The sequence below is a fragment of the Heliangelus exortis genome, chromosome 9 (genome assembly GCF_036169615.1).
Source record: "Heliangelus exortis chromosome 9, bHelExo1.hap1, whole genome shotgun sequence".
NCBI lineage: Eukaryota > Metazoa > Chordata > Aves > Apodiformes > Trochilidae > Heliangelus > Heliangelus exortis.
The window spans coordinates 10,944,832-10,966,235 of record NC_092430.1 but is presented as its reverse complement, the minus strand read 5'-3'; the positions used below and the strand labels follow the sequence as shown (position 1 = coordinate 10,966,235).

Here is a 21,404-nt window from a genome sequence, read left to right as displayed (position 1 = left end):
TCCCCTGGACGGAGGGTCCTCTCCATCCTCCCAAGCAGTGTCCAGGGAATGCAAGTGGGGATGTTGGCACCGCTGCCCGGAGCGAGCGATGCCGGGGGGGCGGATGATGGAGTTTGTTGTCAGCTGGGGGTGTCTGCGCTGATCCCTCTCCCTCGCACACCGGGGTGTCACACACCCCACACACCCCCCCGGGTCACGCCGTGTCCCCGCTGAGGGACGCGCTGCAGCCGCTCCTCGCGCTCCCGCGGGGATCCGCGCGTGCCCCCCGCCCCGCGGCGGACGCGCGTGGGCGGGCCTTGGGCGGGGCGTGGGCGGGGCGGCTCGCGCCCGCAGAGAGCCGCGCGCGGCGCCCGCTCTGCAGCGCCTCCCGCCGCGGCGGCACCATGTGGCAGCCGGCCAGCGAGAGGCTGCAGGTAGGACGGGGAGGGGGGCGGCCCGGGGCGGGGGTCGGGGGCTCCGAAACAGCGGGAGCGGGGCCGGCGGAGCATCATCCCCCGGTACCGGGAGTTTGTTCCAACTTCTCCCGCCTCCGCGGAGTGGGACACGCGCGGGACGCCGCGAGCGTGCGGTGCGGGGGCAGCCGGGCGATGCCTCAGAGGCGTCTCGGGACGGTGCTGCCGCTACGCTTGAGGGGGCTTCGGTGCCCGGGAGCTGCGCAGCTGCGGCCCCCCCGGCCCCGGGGGTTTCGCGGCTCGGTGGTGTCTGGTGGGCGAAGCGCCGTCTGGGGGCTTCCGCGTGCAGCCCTCAGGTGAGGGGAACCTCGCCGGACCCGCCGCCCCCTGCATCCGCGAGGCGGTTCGGCTGCCCCCGACGCGGTCGCGCGGGACCCGCGCAGTGCTGCACGGGCGACTAAAAATCCTGTGGGAGCCTTTTGCCACCCACAGACCTACAAGTCCGAGTGGCTCATGGGACCTTGGGACCCCCGCATCGCTTCTCCGTGACCTGCCGGGCTGTCCGCACCCCCGTGCAGCCGGTCGGTCTCTGTCATCTTTTAATGCGTGCTTTGAGGCGTGTTTCACAGTCGGGGTAAAGTTAGAGACAGGCAGAGAGCAAGATAAAATAAAACTCACTTTGTAGTTGACTATGTCGACTTCATATAGTTTTCCAGAACAAATGCTTAGTGAGTGAGAATTGGACATTTTAAGTAAAAATCAATGGTCTTAGATTATAACAAGAAAAGGTTACTGTTGGTTTTGCATTTTAAATCGAGAATTTGTTTTTACATCATCAAAGAGAAAAACTCAGTGGTTTGATTTGATAGTAAATCTGAGCCAAACAGATCCGTGAGCATTAAACTGCACCACCCAGTCATGGGAGTAAATCCTGTTCTGAAGAAGGCGAACTTCACAATGAGAAACTTGATTTTCCATGGATAGGCATGATATGCCACATCTATATTTTATGAATTCCAGGGTAATAAAACTGTGTGAGCTCGTTATAGTTTATTTGTTTCCTTGTGTTAGCTGTAACTCTCTGTACTAAGCACATGCATCAAGATCACCTGTGTTAATTTCTTAATGCAGTTAAGCTGGGCTGGCTGTGGATTGAGGAGCACCAGTATCACCTGTGCTCTGCAGGGATGGTGTCCCCCCAGGGACTCCTGCTGGCAGGGGAAGGACCTAAGCTGAACCTGCACCCAACATCTAGAAACAAATGAGGAAGAGAAGGGGAAAGCTGAGGCTGACAATGGTGTGCTTGTCTGGATCACTGGGACTGGTTATGTGCTCCCTTTGTAGAATTAGGAAATGTTAAAAGTAGCAGGATACTGATATCAAAAATGCATGATCCTGCCCACGAGAACATGCAAGGTTAAAGAGACCCAAGTGTTTGTGTTTTGCAGCGTAAGGTTGGAAGTGACACTGTTCAGCTGCCTTGTGTATCCCGCACACTGGTAGGGATCTTGCCTTAGGGAGATACGTGGGAAGGGCCACATGCTGCAGGGAGCCAGAGTTGTCTGGAGGGGACATGCTGTCTGGGCCTCTTCTTTACCTGCTGCAGCAGGGAAGAGTCCTGGAGCCAGGGGAGCCTGTGCTCTTCCCTGTCACTGGAGGGGAGCCATGAGCACCAAAGTTCTCAGCTGTGGCTGCTGAGTTCATGGAAACTACTGCTAGAGACTCCAGACATTTGTGCCTTCAAAAAATGTTAAGCACCTGTAACTGTGTTTCTTGCCACTGGGAGTTGCTGGGGAAGTGTATGGAGAGCTGTAGCTTCCTCTAAAAAAAAAACCAACCAACCAAAAATGCTCAACAAAACCAAAAACAAGACAGAGGGACACAAAACTGCAGAATTAAATGATGCTTTGGACTTGTATCAGCTCCCCAAATTGGGGAAAAACTGAAAGCCTTGGAAAAGCCACAAGAAGCCTAGAATAATTCTGTGTCCACACAAGTTTAAAACAGTGTAGCAAACAGCAGACAAAATGAATACAGTGAGTGGGAAGATGATGAGGGTAACTAGGATGTGATTCAGGAACTGAATCCTAATCCATATGCACATAAGCCAGAGTTGTGTGGGCAATAGACTATGTAATATCCCCAGTCCCTTTGAATTTTTTTTATTTTCCCCAAAAAGAACTTTGCAACATCACTCCAAGTAGCCTCATCTCCCCTTCTGTCCCCAGGAACTACCACCAGCCTGCAAGGAGAGCTTGTTCAAGGCAATAAGCATAGGTGTTTATGCATTACACATTCTTTCTCCCCCTCAACATATTAATTCAGTCTCAGGTGTCTCACAATACTCTTTTTGTCCCAGGTTCCCTCTCTTTTGGCACCCGGAGTCTGTGGTGCTAAAAAAGACACTAAATTTTGGTGTCATTGGGATTTTGAAGGGGGGCTCACTGCTGGTCCCTGGCTGGCAAGCCTGTGTTGGGAGGGTGCGGGGCATGGGACTTTGATTGTAGCAGGGGAGTGTTTGGTCCCTGAGTAAAGTAGATGATGTGGTGTCTATTCAGGTGTTCTGTGATTATGGGTTATGCCAAGATACTACTGCAAGAGGTTTGTGGGATGTATAATGGCAGGTCCGGTCGTCTATAGGTTCCTCTTTGAATGGATATATGGGTGCAGAAAGTGTAGAGCCGGCACAGACTTATTAATGTGTTCATGTGGGTGTTGTATGTGGTGGTGCATTAATATTCAGCTGTGGCAAAGTGCAGCTCTGTCCTGAGTAAAATGGCAGCAAAAATGTTTTCATCTTTCAGAGTATTTCTTTTGGCCTGGCTCAGTAAGGGAAAGAATGAATTGCCTTCAGAAGTGGTTGCCTTCGTGTGGGCCAGTCCTGCCCTCGTAGCTAAGGGCAGCTGGGTACGCTTAACTGAAATGGCAGTGACCATCACTCCCTGAAGTCTTCTGTTGTGTTCTGACAAGGTCATCTATGGCTCGTGGGACTCCTTTCTCGGTCCCATGCTGTGTATAACAAGGTTGTGTGTTCCTGGTCTGTGGCCCTCCATGTAAAAGCTATTTTTTTCCCAAAGAGCTTGGTCCTATCAAGTTTCATAGTCTGTGCTGAAATTTTTGGCATTGACTAGATGGGTACAATTCCAGTAGTGAGGTCAGCAGCAAAGCTCATGCATACGCAATAGGAATGAAGAGTCATAGCAGCTGGGTTACAAAAATGCAGGGAGCTGGGGCATGAGCTTGACTTTTCCCCACTGCTGTTGTGGTGACTTACTGCTGAAATGCACCCCTCTTCCAGGAGCCTTGGTTTTTGTCTTTGCTGGAATAAGCAGTAATAATCCTTTTTTTGTTTGGTTTGTGGGGCTTTTTGTTTGTTTGTTTGTTTTTCCTTGTTTTGGGTTTTTTTGTCACTTGGCTCTCCACCTACATCTGATGGAAGATTTTCCTGCTATGCTGTCACTTATTGAAGAAGCCTTGCTGTTTCTGGAAGATATGATGAGTTAAATGGCTTGGAAGAATAAGCCAGAAAAATATAAATATCCAGGTTTTTGGAATTTCCTTGAAAATGTAATACAGTGAAGCCTGCTTTTTCTTCTGCTGTTTCTTTCCTTTCTCCTTTTGTGATTAGTTCACCTATAGCAACATTGCAGTCACATGTATTTTCTCCAAGGTTTGTGGGACATTAAGTTACATGGGAAACAGCACAGCTGGGACACTGAGGGAATGCAGCATGGGCATCATCCAGTCCCTGGTGCTGTGCTCAAGGTGGCTGTGATTTTGCAGGAAATACAGACATTAGCATTATTAATTTATTTTTTTTTTTCAAGAGATGATGTTGGACTGTGTCATTTTTGAAGACTTTCTTCTCTTTGATTTGTGGTGGTCTTTCTAGTCTGTGTTTGTTAAAATGGGGGTGAACATACTGCATGTGTGAGTGCCTCCCTGTCTCCTCTGCTGAAGCAGTGACCAGGGAGGGCTTCAGATATTGAAGGGTTGTTCTTCCTGCTGGGAATGCCAGTGCTCCAGCCCAGGGGTATGGTTTTCATCACTGTGTTCTCAGCAGAGCATATCGATGGTTGTAAGCAGTGCTCTCTGATTTTTTTGGCTTGAGGTTTGTGGCAGCAGCATTAGTTGAAACAATGCCAAAACTCTTCTGAAATCTTTCTTTAAAATTATTTCCAAATGTACCCTCTGTGCATGGTTTGGGATGTGACTGTCAGGAGCCCTCAGTGCAACAGCTGGGATTTTGGAGCCACTGACCCCAGTGATGCTCCTGTGGGGACTCTTCAGTTTTTGGAAATTAGGAAGGTCTTTATGAAGTTTTGCTTGCCTTTCTTTGAAACCTAAATTTTCCTGGAAGCTTGATGCCAGATATTAAATCCCAGTGGGTGCATAGTTTCCGAAGTCATGCTGTTTATAAGCCCTGTTTATAAGTTTTCCTGCTTCTCTTAGCACATGTAGGTATGTCCAAAAACATTTTCTCCTGGAGCAGGAAATGCAGCAGTGCTGGTGCTGCCCAGCCTTGTGCTGAACACCCGTGAGCTGAGCTGTGTCTGTAATCCCTCCTTTTGGAGAAGTTCTTGCAGTTGATGGGCTCATGTGGGTGGGGGTCGGGTGGTGGGCAGCAGACAGGTGCTGTGTTGTGGAGCTGGCTCCCATTCCACATCCTGCCCCTGCCCTCTTGCTGCTCCCAGCTGGGCCAGATGCCTCCCTGATTTGGGCCTGGGCATCGTTTGGTGAAGCAGCTTCATAAGGACTTGGAAATGGCTTCAGTGATTCTCCATCTGTTCTTTGATTTTCTTACCAAACCCCTCACTTTTGGGCCATTTCTGGGCAAGGTTTTAATAGTGGATGGCTGCAGTGTATTCTCATGCTGCTATGATTTAGTTCTTTCATAAAACAGACTTCTGCATCTCTTCTAATGTGTTATGAAATACTGTGTGGGAGAGCTGCAGGTGGGTGAGATGAGACAAAGCAAAGTGGGTGAGGTCAGATGGGAAGCTTCAGGTCCTTCTTTGCTCAGGCAAGTTTGATTCCCTGAACCTGGAGGCTTAATTTTACCCTCATGGAATGTGTGCAAAACCTCCAAAGTCCATGGGAAATACATTTGTGCAAGGTTGCTTTACCACAGCCTCTGAATTATTAGTGTAATTTACCTATACATTGCTAAGACACAGCAGTATAAACACAGCACAGGTATTGATGGAAGTGGAAACAGTGAAAGCAGCAGTATTGGGGGTGTTGCTGCTCACTTTCTGGCCTGACTTCTTGTGCTGCCCTCCAGGGCTTCATAAACACATCACTTGTTTTGCTGGGATTTTTCACTGCACCCTGTAAGTCTGTATCTTGAATCCACTGATACATTTATATTTAGGGATGACAGACCTTGTTGCTAAATACCTGGGTGTTACATGCATCCACCACCACCTAGTATATGTACACGCTGAATGCCTCTTCCATGTCAAGAACGTTTAGACTCTTCACTAAGGAGAAGTCAGTTCTGGGCTGTGTTACCCACGTGTGATGGCTTTGAGGTAATCCTGGGTGCAGTGGTTTTATGCCAATGTTTGTTTGCATCTTTTGGGATGTAATGTGGTTTTAGGTGCTGCTGGTGCTTTCCAAATGAAGTTCTCATCTTTCTAGTGTGTGCTTGGTGTTCAGATGTGTGCATCTATTAAAACCACAGTATACAGACTGTTGAAACAATTGTTTGCCAATTTTTAAAAGCATATGGAAAAATTCGCTGTTAAACCAAACACAAACAGGTTGCAAGTGTAAAGCACACGAACAGCTGTCTAGGCAGAAACCTCTGCAAGACGTGTAGCAGGACTGACACTACTACTGAGCTCTGGTTTTATTAAATATTATGTCAGAAGGAAAAAGTGAAAAGTATTTGAAATCTAAGCTTGAGTCATGTGGATGCAAATGTCTGGGACGTCTTGCAGCCCATTGTTTTGGCACTGTATAGCTTCAGGATATCTTTCAAGGCATCAGAGCTTTTGCACTAGTTTGCTGCTGTGACTTTACAGCAGTCAGGGATCTTTAAAACAAAGCTCTCTGATTCCAGCAAGCTCATCTGGCACCACTTAGCTTGGGCAGTTCTTTTTTTTCTACATTATTTATTCTTTGTAGAAAATGAATGGCTCTGAAAAAAAGCTAATTTTGGGAAGCATTCTATGACCAAAAGAAAATCAAAATCAGTGACTGCCTTGTGGAAAGCCCCCTGGGAAATGATCTGAAGGATTCGTTTATAGTATACTACTAGTTTCTGTTTACAAAGCTGACAGCCTGTTCGATGACCAAGGAAAAAAAAGAAACCCAACAAAAAAAAACCCTAAACCATGATTTCCTTGAAGGAAGACAAACTAAAGCATTCAGTTTAAATGGTGCAGAATTTTAACTGCCCGTTTCCTTTCTATTTGTCCCTGGTGGCAGTGAGCAGTGCTGTGTCCTGAGTGGTACTGCTGGTTTCCTGCCAACTCTGATTGTGTTTGCAACACACAGACCTTCAGCTGGGTGGCTTGGTGCTTGCATCTTCTCCTGGAGAGCAGGACTATGGTGACTTCATTTGCAATTTGGCTCTCTGTGCAAGCAAGATGAGAGTCTGGCCCAGAGACATGTAAACTTGTAGCTGAAAAGTCCCTTTAAGCAATGTTCAGTACTTGCTTTCTTTTTTTTCCCCACAGTGCTTTAATGTATAATAATTGAACTTATTTGCACATCAAATAATAGCTGGTAAAGTTACAGGTAACAGCAGTGGTAGTCTTCTGGGCTGTTTTTGCATGACTGCATCAGAACTGTTTGACCAAAGATTTTAAATGTGGGTCACAGTAAATGTGTCCTGAGAAGACCTGATGCCATGGCTTTTCATGATTGCTGCTGCAATTCTGAAAACATGGAGTGGCTAAAATAAATCTTTGATGTGCGTAATCTTCAGAGAAAAAAAAAAGTGTATTTCTGGTTTTTTATGTTCTTTTAATGATGCCACTTCAGCAAAATTATACACAGCCCCAGAATGATGAAGTTGACCTCATTGCACCAACCCTTAGCTTAACAGTTCCATGATGGCTTCTGAAGTGTTGGTTCTTCTTCTGAACTTCCAAACATGTTTTCATTGGGGGTGTTTAAATAGTAGCCACTTTTCTGACAGAATTATTATCAGTGGTAGTAGTTCCAGTGTCAATTTGGGAACATAAAATTTTTGCCATTCCAGCTGTTAACCTCTGTCCCTTTGCAGGCTTCCCCACCAGGTTCTGCCGAGAGCTTCAAGGAAGAGAGTGGTAATTCTGAAGGAGGTCTGGGGGCTTTTTTTGGGCTGTTCCACTTCCCTCTCACAGCTTTAGGGCTGTTTGTGCTTCCAGAAAATTTTAATGGCTACATTTCTGACCTGAGTTCATCATAATTTTTTTTTTTACTGACCAAGCTGTGCTGCGAGTGCAGTGCTGTTTGGTTTGGGATCTCTGTGCTGTAGCACTGGTGCAGTCAGTGCTTTTGTGCTGTACCCCTTCATGATGGTGAGCCTGTGTCAGGTCAGGCAACTTTCAAACATCTCATGTGAGTGCATCTTCCCCAGATATGTTTGATAGGAACTGCCAAGAACACTGAGAGCAGATAGAAAATTAATTAAATGTCCTGAAGCACAGATTTGTGGCCACCTCTTTCTTCCTGTGCCAGGTTCCCTCTGGGTTTGAGAGATGATTATTCCATACATTTCATGTGAAGCTTTCAGGATTACCCTGGAGTAAGTTTCTAAGTATTAAGAGTCTCCATTTATAGCCAGGCTTTTCCAGAGAGCATTTTACTTGGTGGACTGAGCTCTTCTGGAAGCCTTCCTCCTCATTCAGTGCCTGGAGAAAAGTGATGTTTGGAGTCTGGTCCCTGCAGATCTTCAGTGGAGCTAGGACCAGATCCCATTGTGGGTCAGGACCAACCTTGAGCTTTATTGGATTTTGGAGCAGGACAGCAATCCCTCCCATTGGGCTGTTACAAGAGATCCTGAGGGTTTGTACAGCCTCGTTTAAAACAAACATTTCTCCATGCTATGGAGTTTCCTCCTGAGAGTGGCTGCTGGCTGGGAGCTAAGGGCAGAGGCATTTGGGGTCTGCAAGGGACTAAGAGCATGGGACCACAATGGTGATGGTGGCAACATCAAATACACCATCTGAACCTGCAAGTTTCTAGCTCTCTGTTCCCTCCCTGGCTCCCTGGGTGGTGAGAGACAGAAGGGATGGATGGACACAGTATTTCCCCTCTGAATGGCTGCAGAAGGAGGCTCTCTGGAGCAAATCTCAGCCGCTCTGTAGCTTTTCTGTAGTTGGGGATGAGCATTCCTGCTGTCAGGACTGATCTGTGCTTTCTGAGTCCACAAGGATAATACTAAGCTGGAAATGGTACTGTTCCTTGGGACAGGGGAGGGGTGGAATTATCCCTCCCTCCAGTCATTCTTGTTGAAAAATCAGAAAACAAAAATACCTTCATTATTAATTAGAACTACCCAGTCCAAATTAACATGCTGACCTGTGTTTTTAGTGTTAAGAGATAGTTTCTTAACTATTTAACTATTGTTTCTCTCTGCTGGGGGCAGGGACCTTATGAAAAGAATTCTGTCATGGGGTGCTGGTTCTTCTGGTTCCAGCTTGAAGCTGAAGAGTGTAAAGACAAACAGGAAGATTGTTAGAAAAAACATACATCAGACTTCAAAAAAAGGGATTTAATCTCTTCTCTGATTTGAGACTATTTATTTAACAGAACCTTTTGTCCATTTTTAGCTTTTCCATCTGGAATTTATAATATTTTACTGGGGTTTTTTTGTTTTGGTTTGGTTTTGGGTTTTTTGTCCAGGAAAGTACTCTTTGGAACCTGGGCCAACACCTACACTGCAGCTCCCTGCACTGCCTGGGTGTCAGGGCATTGTGTGCCCCTGCCCTGGCTCCATGTTCAGTGTGGCAGCAGAAGGTGGCAGTGAATTTCTTTTATACTTCAGAAAACTGGCAGTTTAAACATCAGATAAACAGGAGTAAGTCAATACAGAGATTACAGAGAGGATTTTGGCTGTCTGTCACCTTCTAGCCAGGGATTTCAAATAGTCTGATGGGCTGAGTGATGATATTCATGGGATTTTTGTGCAGGGACTGAGGAAGTGTTACTTCCAGGTACAGAAGCAAGCAATGTAACAGATTTCTTGTATAGAGATATTTTTAGGCAAAGAATAACCCAAACCTGGAAGCATTTGCATGTATGTGCAGAGGATGAAGTGAGATATTTCTGTGGCTGGCTTGCTCATTCTGTCCACAGTGCTTTCTGTGCTCCCAGTTCCAGTGTTGCTGACTGACATTAAATCAGTTTTAATGTGAGGTGTTTTTTTCAGCTTTGTGGGGATTTTTTTCTCTCTCTCTCTCTCTTTTTTTTTTTTTTTTTTTTCTTTTTTCTTTCTTTTTTTTTTTTTTGCTAGTCCACAGGGATTTTCTCTCCCTGACTATAAATTTGAATTAGAAAAAGTAGAAGCTTGAATCTTGTCCCAGTGCTTTCAAGAAGCAGCCCTTCCAGTGTGGGTCTGCACAGGCTTCAGTTTTCACAGCTGTGCTCTGTTGTTTGGATTAGAATAAAAACAAAGGCTATTTTGAAATTTTTATGCTGATCCTTTCAATGGTTTGGCTGAAAGGGCCTAATGGGACTGGTGCTGTGTGTTTGAGAAAGTCCTGGTAGTAAAGACATCTTTGGTGCCTCCTGCTAAAATGAACTGCTGGAGGGGTGTGCCTGCTGTTCAAGCTGTCTGAGTGCTGCTAAGTGGTTACTTTTTCTGGAGGGCAATGAGGAGTGAAGGCAGCAGTGATTTCTGAGACACCTGAAGCCAAGGCCAAGGTGCAGGGGTCTGCCTGGGGATATGGGACCCTCGCTGCCCCCTGGCAAAGCAGGGGTTGGGGTGAGGGGGGAAGCGGAGTCCTCGGTCATGGTTCTTGCTAGAGGAGCATCAGAACCAAGGTCTCCAGAAGAGATGTTACACACTGAGATTGAACAGTTCCCTCTGATAAGTAAATGTAAGAATGCAGTTTCATCTCTATGTCTTTGAATTCATTAACTTTTATCTTGCCATTTGAGATGGCAATATCACTTTTCAGTGGTTTCTAAGGAATGTTAGGAAGCATTCAGCTGTGAGTAATTGGTTTATTTTGATCTGGTGTTTAGAGGCTCTGTTTTTTCATTAAAGAGCCTGAAGGTTGGTACTAGGATCTGTAACATTTTTCAGAGAGCAGTGTTCTAATTTTGTACCTCTACAACGAGGAGTTGCTATGGAAGGAAGAGTTGCACAGTTTGAAAGGATATAGGAGCAGGAGTATCCTGCTGTTGCCTTTTCCTGCAGATCAGCAATGCAATATTCAGTTTTTTCTCTGTATTATAGCTTTGAGGTTGCCTGTGACCCCCCAGCACTTCCTCTTCACAGTTCTGCAGCTTCTGGTTGCAGGGCGTATGCTTCTGAGGAGTTACCCCACTGCAAAGCCTCGGAATTTTGTTTTCCTCAACTACTCTCACAGACAGAGCTCTGGGCGTCTCCTTGGAGGCATCCAGGGGGGACAGGGGCTGCTGGTGTAGGAAACAGCCCCATCAGAGACGCTGGGCTTGTCACAGGGTCTGTAGGGGTGAGGAGCATCCTTTCTTTGCATCACAGCATGCATGTGACTGGTCTCTAAATGAAGAAGACGACTGCTTTTCATAATTAAAGGTGTTGAAAGACCATGGCACTTGAGGACAGTGGAAAATAGTGACTGAAGTTTTAGTCAGTCATTGAAGAATTGTTCCTTTCCTGAAGCTCTCCCACACCCTTCTCACAGGTAAAATGCTGACAAGTTCAGGCTGCAGATGTGGTGTAGCTCATCTGCCCTAGGGAGAGTCACAGTTGAAGAGCCTGTGTGCTACAAGTGATAGCTGAAATGGGTTATGGCTGGATCTTCACCTGGAAAGAGGCATCCCATAGCTGCTTCTTAGGGATTTCATTTCCATGGCCAACCAAGCTCCTTCTGGCTTTCTGAGCCTGGGACAGAGCTCAAGCAGGTCAGAGCAGAGGTCCAGCTGTGCAGGGCACCAAGGTCTCTGTAGGTGGAGGTATCTGGGGACAATTGTCAGAAATGTAGAATCTAAGAAGGCTTTGGACTAATGTAAAATGCTTCATAGAGGGGTAGGAGGAACAGGTTGGAACCTGGGGACTAGAGAGGTCTGAATGGTCTGGAGACAGGCACAGCCTGGGAGACCCCTCTGAAGAAGCCTTGTGCTGAAACAGTTCTCTCCTGGTTGGTTACAAGAAACATATATATTGTAAATTATTTCCAGAGGGTACTTATATTGTCTTTTCATTTTAGGATTTTTATTTGTCAGCATCAGAATTTATTAATGCTGCTACAGGGTATTAAAAAAATCTGCCACATGCAGCAGGCAGCATTGACCAGGGAAATGCTTATACCTTATTTTTTCTGAAGTTCACTGGGCTGGTTCTAGAAGTAACAGCCTGACCTTTCTTATCTCTGTTATGGTCTGAGGGTGTTCTTAATGGATGTGGGGCTTTCCAAGATAAACAAAGTGAATGTGGTTTGGCATTTATATCACTAATGTTGTATCAAGCTAGAGAATTTCAGAAGCCATAATGTTTAAAGAGATGTCATTTTGTTCACTTGGAGATCAACTTTGCCCCTGCCTATATGTGGGTCTTTCTTTTGGTCCAAATTCAGATCTTGATAGTGGTATAAATCGAAGTGCCATTGCTCATGCCAGTGGAGTTATTCTGTGTTTATTTTACTTGATGTGTTTTTGACAGCCCAAATCCTACCTGATTTTTTTTCCTCTCTTTTCTTTTTTTGAAGAGTAGAGATATGTGACAAGATTTTATTTCTGAGAGCAGAACTGAATGTTTCTATGTTGCTCTTTTTGTGAAATGTGGGTTATCAAAGTCATTCTGGAGCAGCCCTGATGCTGTTTGGACAAGAGGCTGCTACGTATCAGACAGAGGAACATCTGTGTCATGTTGTGAGCTTGCTGTCTGCTTGCTTCTAGGACAGTTGGGTAGAAAACTGCTTTACAAAATATGTATGGAAGTGTCAATAAGCCTTACAGTTGCATGGTTCCTCCTTGCTTGGAAAAGGGAGCATGGGTCCCTCCCAGGAGGATCTGTACGTGGGCAGCAGGCTCAAGGTGTCTCTGGCTGTTGGCCCCACCGTGCCTGCAGTTGCCCCCAGGCTTTGGGTCTTCCAGCTGGCTTCAGCAAGTACTGTCCATTTTCAGCTGAAAACTGTATTTCTCATTTGTGAATCCAGTCTGCTTCTGAGGCCTTTCCTTAATTTTTGTATTTTCCCGCAAAAACTTAATATATTTACTACTTCAAGGGGTCTAAAATGCCTGCTTTGCTTCTTCCTCTCCCCCCATAACATTTCTCAGGAACAAAAATAATTTCTTGCCCAGCAGCCATTTTTAGAGCTGAAGTTAGAGAGTAGCCTGCTCCAGCCTGGGGAAAAAAAACATGATTCCCAACCTTTTCTTAATCTCAAATTTATATGTGGACAGTAAGAAAATTCTGTCATATGCTTCCCTATGATGTCAAAATCTCTCTGGTGTTATTTGCTATTTATTTGTTTACTAAACAGCTTTTTGAGAGGTTTTAAAATCTAATCTCCTTACTGAGTCATAAAACTCAGTATACCCCTGCATAAAATTGAAGTGAAACATTTGCTTTAAAAATGGTCTCATCCTTACACTGTTGTACATTACTTTCCGTTTGCATAATGAAGTGATGATGTGAGTTTGAGTGGGGTAACAAAGTTGGTCACTGTTAAATCACTGCCATAATGCACCATCAGTGCAGAGTGGTTATGGCTCTATAATCTAGTTTCCAGAAAAATAACCATCTTTGTCGTATCCCAGTTAGAATATGTCAACATGCAGCAGTACAGTTTTATTTACAATACAGGTTTATGAAAACCCTAATAGGGCTCCCTGGGTAAAGGAGAAGGTAGAGGCTCCCTTTGAGATGCCACCTCATAGCTGACCAGTGGGATCAGCTGGCCAGGGAGGGAGCAGGGATCTCAGAACCACTTCCAGGGGACTCGGTGATTATTTTGCTATGGGGACAAACTGACTCAGCTCAACTTGTCATTATTCTTCCCTTTGTGTGAAAGAATGGCTTTCAGTCATCTCATAATCTCTTTAATCAGTTTTTCCACCCAAAAGGAGGCAATTGCAGCATCAGTCCCAGCAGTGCCAAGGTGACAATGTGCACTGGACCCCTGATGCTGTGCAGCGAACATTTCCCTGGTGAAAAGCAGCTGTGGTGCTGTCTGCACCAGAAGAACACCCCTTGTTTTGCCTGGGTAACTTGGCAGTTGTCTCAGTTTTCAGCCCTCCTAATCCTCCTTCTGTGTGGGCACGAAAGGGGTACAGAGATGCTGAAGTCCTGATCTCCAGCAGAGCATGGAGTTGGGCTGACAGTGCCCCCCATGTTAGAGTCCTGGGCTGTAATCTTGTGCCTTGTAAAGCTCTCATGTCTGTGGTGGTTTGTATGGGTCCAGCCTTTGAACAAAGCTTTGGAAGAGTTTGGAGGTGGGCACCTGCCTGAGACTTCTCTGTTACTCAGTGCCTTCTGGTGCTTCCCTGCCTTGGTAGGTCTGACCAGGAGCTAAGGGGCTCCCCAGCTGGAGCCTGGGCAGAAACTGTGCTGTGATTTACTGCCAGGGCTGGTTATCCCACGTGGTGGTTTACTGCACCCTGTGTACAGATCTAAGGTTTGCTCTAGGAAATATTTAATAATGTCCTGCTTTGTACACCTGGAGGTCAAAAGAGACTGTGTTTTTTCCAGCTAACTGTTGTCGCTTGCAAACTAATTGTAAGTAAAAGAATGCGAAAAGAAAACCTTTGGAGTCTGGCCAGTTCTTATAAATGTCTGTACCAACTAATTCAAAGTTCTGGACTCGATCTTACTGGGCTTAGAAGCAATTTTGAAGTTGTACCCTGCATAGCTTGTTTCAAGTTTCATCGAGTAGGTTGTTTTGTTTTGCTTTTGGTAGGATTCGTTTGTGTGTTTGTTTTGTTTTCCCCTAAGCCAGTGGGTCAATACAAACAGTTAGTTTTGAAAGTGAATGGGGGGAGCTGGGAGAAAAGAAGGTTGTTGCTACAAGTATTTAAGGTAAAGGTGCTCCCCTGGAAGTTAGCAGTGAAGGGTCTATTGGGCAGCATGCTCACTTAGAGGGTTTATATTTCCAAAGATCTGGAATTTATCTCCATTCCTGGGCAGATTTTGGTGCTGGAAGGATGAGTTCTCCTTTGGACCTGGCACAGGATCAACAGGGCACTTGTGATGATGGGGAGGTTCCCTGCATTACAAGTAAGAGTGGCTTTTTCCCTTCTTGGTGGTTCTGCCCTTTCCCTTCCTCCCAGGGCATCCAGAGCTCAGATGCTGTGAGACCATCAGCTAAGATCTTGGACGGACAAGGGCTGGGTCCTCACCTGAGGAGCCAGAGGTACAACAAGGGAGCAGGACGATTTCAGTTTCTAATGTGCATGTTTTAATTAGTATCTTGTTAACCCCTAACACCATGTGCTTACTTGTATAAATATTTATTCTTGGTATGTAGCTTTAGATATGGATAGGATTAATGCTAAATTGTTAGTACTCAGTGTAAGTAAAACCAGTTTGTCAGACTGCTTTTTTTAAAGTTTTTGGTTTGTTTTTTCTGTTGTCTTTTTTGTTTGTTTTGGTTTGGTTTTTTAATTGGCAAAAGAGTATGCATAAAGAGGGTTCAGGTGGCCAGAGCTTCCAGAATCTTGTTCTTTTAACTGAAAAATGTCAGCCCTTGGCATTAATAAATGATTTAGCTAGTATGTTATTTAGTCACTGGGGAGAAATGGAATTGCCTGTTACAGAGCTCCTTCACTTCTGGATGATATTGATACAGTGGAGCCCACAGCTCTTAAGAATCTGTAGCTTTGGGCTTAGGATACTTATATCTCAATCCTATTAGATTTGGTAATGTTTTATTCTGGAATACCTTCACGTAGAAAAAATCTGGCTGCTGCTCAAAAGGCATCCTCCTTTATTTTATAAAGTCTAATAAGCTGTTTAGTCAATGTGTGGGGATTAGCTGTGTATTGAACTACCACAGCAAACAAGTAATTAATTGACATAAAAATGTACACTGTGCTCTGTTTGTGGATTTTATGGAGTCTTCTGGAAAAGAAAATATTTTTCTGTCTAAAAAGCATTTCCTACCCAGTGACTAGCTGTGAAAGAAACAGCTTAAAAATATTTTGTGGCCAACAGGAAAGATCAGTACATACTTGTAGTTTGCCGTTGTGGTTAACATTGCTATGTGTTTTTTTAGTACTTCCTTAGGTTTCCCCAGTTTTATGTAACTAATGTTAATAAACATAGGTACAGAAATAACAATCTTTCTGAGCCAACTCATTTGATCTTTTATTTTGCTAATGCTGATGCTGGGATTTTGCAAAGGATAATCTGAGGATTCAGGCTTGGCTTTGCTCCTGTGTGAAATCACTGTTAAAATACTGACGATTTTGCTGCTGGATTAGGAGGCTGAGGGTTGTGCTTTTTTTTTTTCTAAAATCCTAGATCAATGAGAAAAATGTAGCATTAATGTATTAAAAGAGATGAGTGGGTGAGGTGCTGGTGGTGTGCTCCACACACAGTTGTGCAAGCAGAAGCTGGAGTTTGCCATGAGATGCATTTCAGAGCACAGCCAGGGACAGTTGGGTTCTGATGAACAGCTTTTGCCTTTAGAAACAGAAGTGTAGTGTTTATTTCAGCCTCTAAACCAGGTTAGTGAACAGCTCTTAGTACCAGGTGACATGCAGCTGTTGGCTTGCTGAGCTTAGATGGTATTTTTTATGTCATCACCAGGCATCAAAAGGATGCTGGGGTTGCCAATACTGGTGTTGCCAGAAGAGGAGAAACCAAAGGTGGCAAGCATGTATGTCCTCAGGATTTCTGCTCAGCCTCCCTGATAATGCAGGTTTTTTTCTGTTGTACCTCTGGCTTTGCCAGCTGTAGTTCTCCACAGTCAGTGGAGGGGCTTTGGCCACTTTTTGTGCAGTACCTCACTGGCTTTGCTCCCTCTTAGCAAGCTGTCCTACGAGTTCCCTGAGCTACTCATTACCCAGCAGTATGACATTGCTCCAGACTGAACATATCCTTTTCCATCAGACTTTTCCAGGACTACTCAGCTGTTTTCCCTCCTGCCCTCTCCTGGCCATGGCTCCATGGAGCTGGGCAGTCTGCCTTCCCTAACCAGGTGTTTCCTGGGTGCCTCTGTGGTATGCCCATCCTTTTGTGTCTCCTGACACTTAAGGTTTCAGAGTAATTTTGCTGTTGTATTGTACTGCAAACAAGTGCTTAACTTGTTTGATTTCCTTGCTGATTCCTGCAGAGTTGTTTGGCTTCTTTCAAATACTGTATCACTTTAGCCTGACCTCCATATTCTGGGGTTTCTGTAGTGCCTTATTTTCTATAGATATGTGATTTTCTGCCTTAAATTGTTGTTGCTTTTTAAAAATTTGGCTTTTATCTGTTACTGTTGAAGATAGTATCTAAAACTGTGATTCTGAGATGTGCAGAATACCTGGAGGCAGGTGAGAAGATTCCTAAATGTATTCATCCCTGGCACTCTTTCAGCCATGATGGTTTCCATACCAACAGATGTGCTACAACTTTGGGAGGTCAGGGGTGAAAGCAAGAAATGTTAGGGTTTATGACCTTGGTGGTACAAAAAAACAGGCTAGACAAGTCCAGTGATTCTTTGGCAGCAAAAATAGGTTTGAAATGTTTTTGAAGGCTTGGTACAGAGTAAGACCCATAAATAGATTCTGTGAACTTGTTCTCCTGAGTTGCAGAACATCCGTCAGTAGGTCAGACCTAAAGACTGCAAGCTATTCATGCTGCTTATATTCATATGTGAACATACTGGAGAGAAATTATCACAAAACTGGGACTAAAGCAAGCTGTAAATGCAAAAGCTGAGCCAATTAAAACAATTATAAGAAAGGGCACGCCCCTAATAAATACTGTAGTGTAATTGCTATAGAAGTGTGCAGGTATTTGCAGTAACAAAGGTCTCATTTCTGCAAAACTTCAGCCAGTGCTTATTTTTGCTTCCTGTGAGCAGCCTGCAGTGCCACAGGGCTGTGCACTGCCTGGTAAGTAAGGGTCTGATTTCCTGCAGGACTGAGGCCTGGCAGAGTGTTCAGTGTTTCAATGCACGTGTATGTTTTCTGCAATAGAAAACTTCTTTTATATTCCCTGTGCTGAGTTGGCAGCTGGCACAGAAGGCAGTCTGCTTTATGTTTATCAGTCCAGGGAAGAAGTCCAGCCATTCTGAGTGTATTTCTCATCTGCCAAGATCATCGATAGAAAGTTTAACTATCTCCCACTCTTTTTTTTTTTTTTTTTAATTACTTAAATATAATTATTGAAGGAGGTATTTAATTATTTAAATATGGCAGGTGTTATTTAAATAGGGAAGGTGTTAGTGATAAGGGTAGAGGATTTAACCCATGGATTCTGAGGTGTTGCTGGTGGGTGGCTGTATGCCTTGTGAGGATGTCTGTCCCAGAGGGCTTGCAGGAACTTCCCTCCTGCTGCAGGGAATCCCCTCCTGCTTCTCCCCATGCCGCTCCCTGCAGGGATGCCTGCAGAAATTTTACCTAAGGACCACGTTCTTTTGGGAAACCCTGGTTTGAGCTCTTGCTCTGCGCCGCCATCTATGCAGAGTGATATATCAGAGGATATATCAGGACCAGCAGCCTGGTCTTGATACATTTAAATTATTCTGTTCATTTTAATTAGGCTAATCTAAGCTGTGATGTATGTGTGTAAAAATTGACCTTAATACTTTGGGGCTTGGCTGAAACCCTGTGGTCCAGGGCTGTAAGTAAAACTCTGGCTGTGAGTGAATGCCAAAGAGCTTTAGAAGGATCTTTTCAGATGATTCTTGTGCCCATATGTGTAGAAAAGGGGATATGCAAAAGGTTTGCCTTGTAGCTGAGGAGGTTTCAAGAGTTTGTAGTGGTGTGTTTAACCATCAGACTTTCTTAATTATTAGAGTTCTAGCAAGAAACTTTCTTGCATAAATTGTGGCAGCCCTTTTCACTAATGGAATGCCAGGTTTATTACTATGTAAACTTGATAATTAGTTTGTAATCTGGGCATAGGCATTTCATCCTGGTGGTTTTCTCACAGAGAATAATTTGCCTTTTATTTGTTGAGGATGGTTTTTTTGATGAAACAGAACTCCCATTCATGATGGGCACAGCAAATGTAGTAAAACACTATCATAGCTGGGATTTGTTGTACGCTATGGATTTATGTCAAGAATGTTAATGATTTGTTTATGAATAAGTGAGCCTGTAGTATTGTGAAACAGTATCTGGCAGAGCTGCTGAATGGACATTTTGAAAGCAGAGGATTCATGAACTGAATAAGCCACAGATACTCAGATGTCTCAAACTAGTCATAAGTAGGCTTATGGATTTTAAACACAAGTGTTTATTTAATGCATTATTGTTGTCTACAGCTCTCATCTGGCATATGTGTGGACCACTTGATAACAGGCAGAGAGATTGTTAAGTATTTTTTAAGGGCAGTTAATCTCCTTCTAGAGGGCTTTATTTTAAAAATAAGATTTGCTTCCAGAAAGCAACATGAAGCCTCAGGCAGAGTTGGAGTGGAATGGGAAGGTACTCTGGATTAGCAGTGTCCTGCTTGGGTGCAGTGCCTGGTTTGGTGTTTCTGATGGAAATATCACTTGGCTGCCAATACACTGTATTATCTCAAATATACAATATACATCTTCCTAAAGAGAGCTTGGGAAGGCTTCACCACTTTCTTGTGATCCCTGTTTTCTTGGAAGGATACTTGCCAGTGGGTAGGAGAGGTGGTTCATTCTTGTCTCAGGTGAGTCCAAAGGCTGACAGCTCCTGTTGGGGAGTGCTTGTCTGAGATAAAGCACAGGTCCTCAGAAAAATGATTTGGTGACTAGACCAAACCTCATCCCAGGTAACCTTTCCTTGCTTTTTTTGTTATAATTTGTGTGGTCCACTTGTGGGATCTAATCACTGGGAAATCAAACCAACTTACCAAGAACTGCTAGCCATCAGCAGAAAGCAAGAGCTCTCTTACAGTTTTGGACTCAAGTCTCTAATCAAACTAATATGTGAATTTTTCTTCTATGTAAGTATCATGAAGTTTCAAAAAAAAAGATTGCAGTATTTATCTTCACTCCAACAATCCTTCCTGTAATGAGTTTGATAGCTGGTAAAAAGGGCACAGATACTTAAGATGAAGAAAGGGTTGCCACTCGAGGGGGATTAATGCATTTTTAAATGTAGCTAAGCCTCCTGAAAAACTGCAGGCAGGAGATGATGCACTAGTCACTGTAGCAGGAAGCTTTTTTATGTGACTTCATGCATCATGGGCAGATGAGCCCAAAACTTAGGGACTTCAGTGCTGGACTTGGCAAGTGTCAGAGGTGGTTGGTGCTGTGCATCAAGGCTGCTGTTTGGAGCATGACTAAACCCTGCCCATTAAATTATGGCATTTCTTGAAATAGTGCCATGTACTTTTTAATGAGCTGGGCTATCAGCTCTGCATCAGTGGATGGTTAAAATGGAAAAAGAATCGTTTTAGCATTAAAACTGTGCCTGGAAGGCTTCTCTGAGAAATTGCTTATGATTATTAAGTGAATATAATACGGTAAGACAACCTTGCTTCGTACATTTTTTCATACTGAGTGCAGCTTTGAAACTTGAAACATGTACAGATGGAAAGTAATCTTAAAATAGGAATGGCTTTGGGAGCCACGCAGTGCTTTCTTCCTTTGAACAGGGATAAGGAAGAGAGAGTAGACATAACTTATTAAGACGCAACTTTTATAAAGAATTTTATTTCCTCCATGGTGACTGTGTGCCAAACAGAGAAGAGGCTGAAGCTAGAGCACTTCATGCACTGAACTGGAGAAGAATGTTTTCCAAACTGAATGGGCTGGGGAAAAATGAACCTCATGTTGCTTATTCCTTCTTCCACGTATGCATGCACACAGCTAAATAATGGGAAAATAGCCATCCTCTGTAGCCATTGATGATGAAGCAGCCATGGGGGATGGTCAGATGAGCTATAACCTAACCTCCTCTGGGAGAGCAGCACCTTGGGAGTCTTTCATGCAAGTGAGGGCAGGTGGCATGGGTTGCTGTAGCTCTGCCAAGTTACCACTGAGATTTACCTCTGTGTCTTGCACATGTTGTTTCTTCAGGGAATTCATTGCTCATGCTGTTTACAGATTTAACTTTTCTTTCTTCCCCAGAATTGTCTGGTCTGAGGTATTTCAGCAAACAAATAGCTCACAAGTTGCATGCTGCTCCCATTCTCCAATACAGCAGCACACATTCAGGGAAGAAGGCAAAGAAGGAAACCGAGCTGGACCTGATAAATTAATTTGTACTCTAGATAGATGCTTGCATCTTTTTCCCACTCAGAATATGTGCTGCATGATTAAACACTATCAAATATTAACAGCTTCACAGGAAGCTGCATTTCTGATTTGTCTACTACATAAGCAGGAAAGGCAATCACAAATGTGCTTCAGGAATGGTTTTACTCTGCTGGGTTGGAAATATCAGTGATAGCCACCGGAGTCTGTTAATTTCCAGCTATAATGGTGATAAAATATGAAAGTGGAAATGCTTGTGTTGTAGGGCAGGAGGTGGAACTAATCACTTGTCTTCACTTTCCTACAGATGCTACAGGGAAAATAGATTATAGCCACAGCCCTGTTTAATGTACTGGTTGAAGCTGATTCTCATTTAATCTTTGTCCTTGTGATGGAGTGCTGCGTGGAATGTCATGGTTTTCAAATAATTGCTCATCTTTATTTCTACAAGTAAATTCTTTTTAATAATAGGTTTAAGCAGATGAACTTGTTTAATTTTTTTTCATTGTGCTGTTGTCAAACCGCATTGCTGCCTTTC

General features: G+C 44.2%; 1 protein-coding gene across 2 annotated transcripts in view; it reads left to right on the top strand.

Annotated features, from left to right (window-relative positions):
- Positions 1-21,404, top strand: part of PID1 (phosphotyrosine interaction domain containing 1) — a 92,935-nt gene that overhangs the window by 14,428 nt on the left and 57,103 nt on the right. Inside the window, exon 1 of one of the 2 annotated variants that reach the window (XM_071752093.1) lies at positions 293-413. The exons of the other annotated variant lie outside the window; for it this stretch is intronic. Coding sequence (XP_071608194.1) covers positions 384-413 — 30 coding nt within the window. The 5' untranslated portion in view covers positions 293-383. Of the gene's footprint in view, positions 1-292; positions 414-21,404 lie in introns of those variants that run through there. 2 annotated transcript variants of the gene reach the window in all.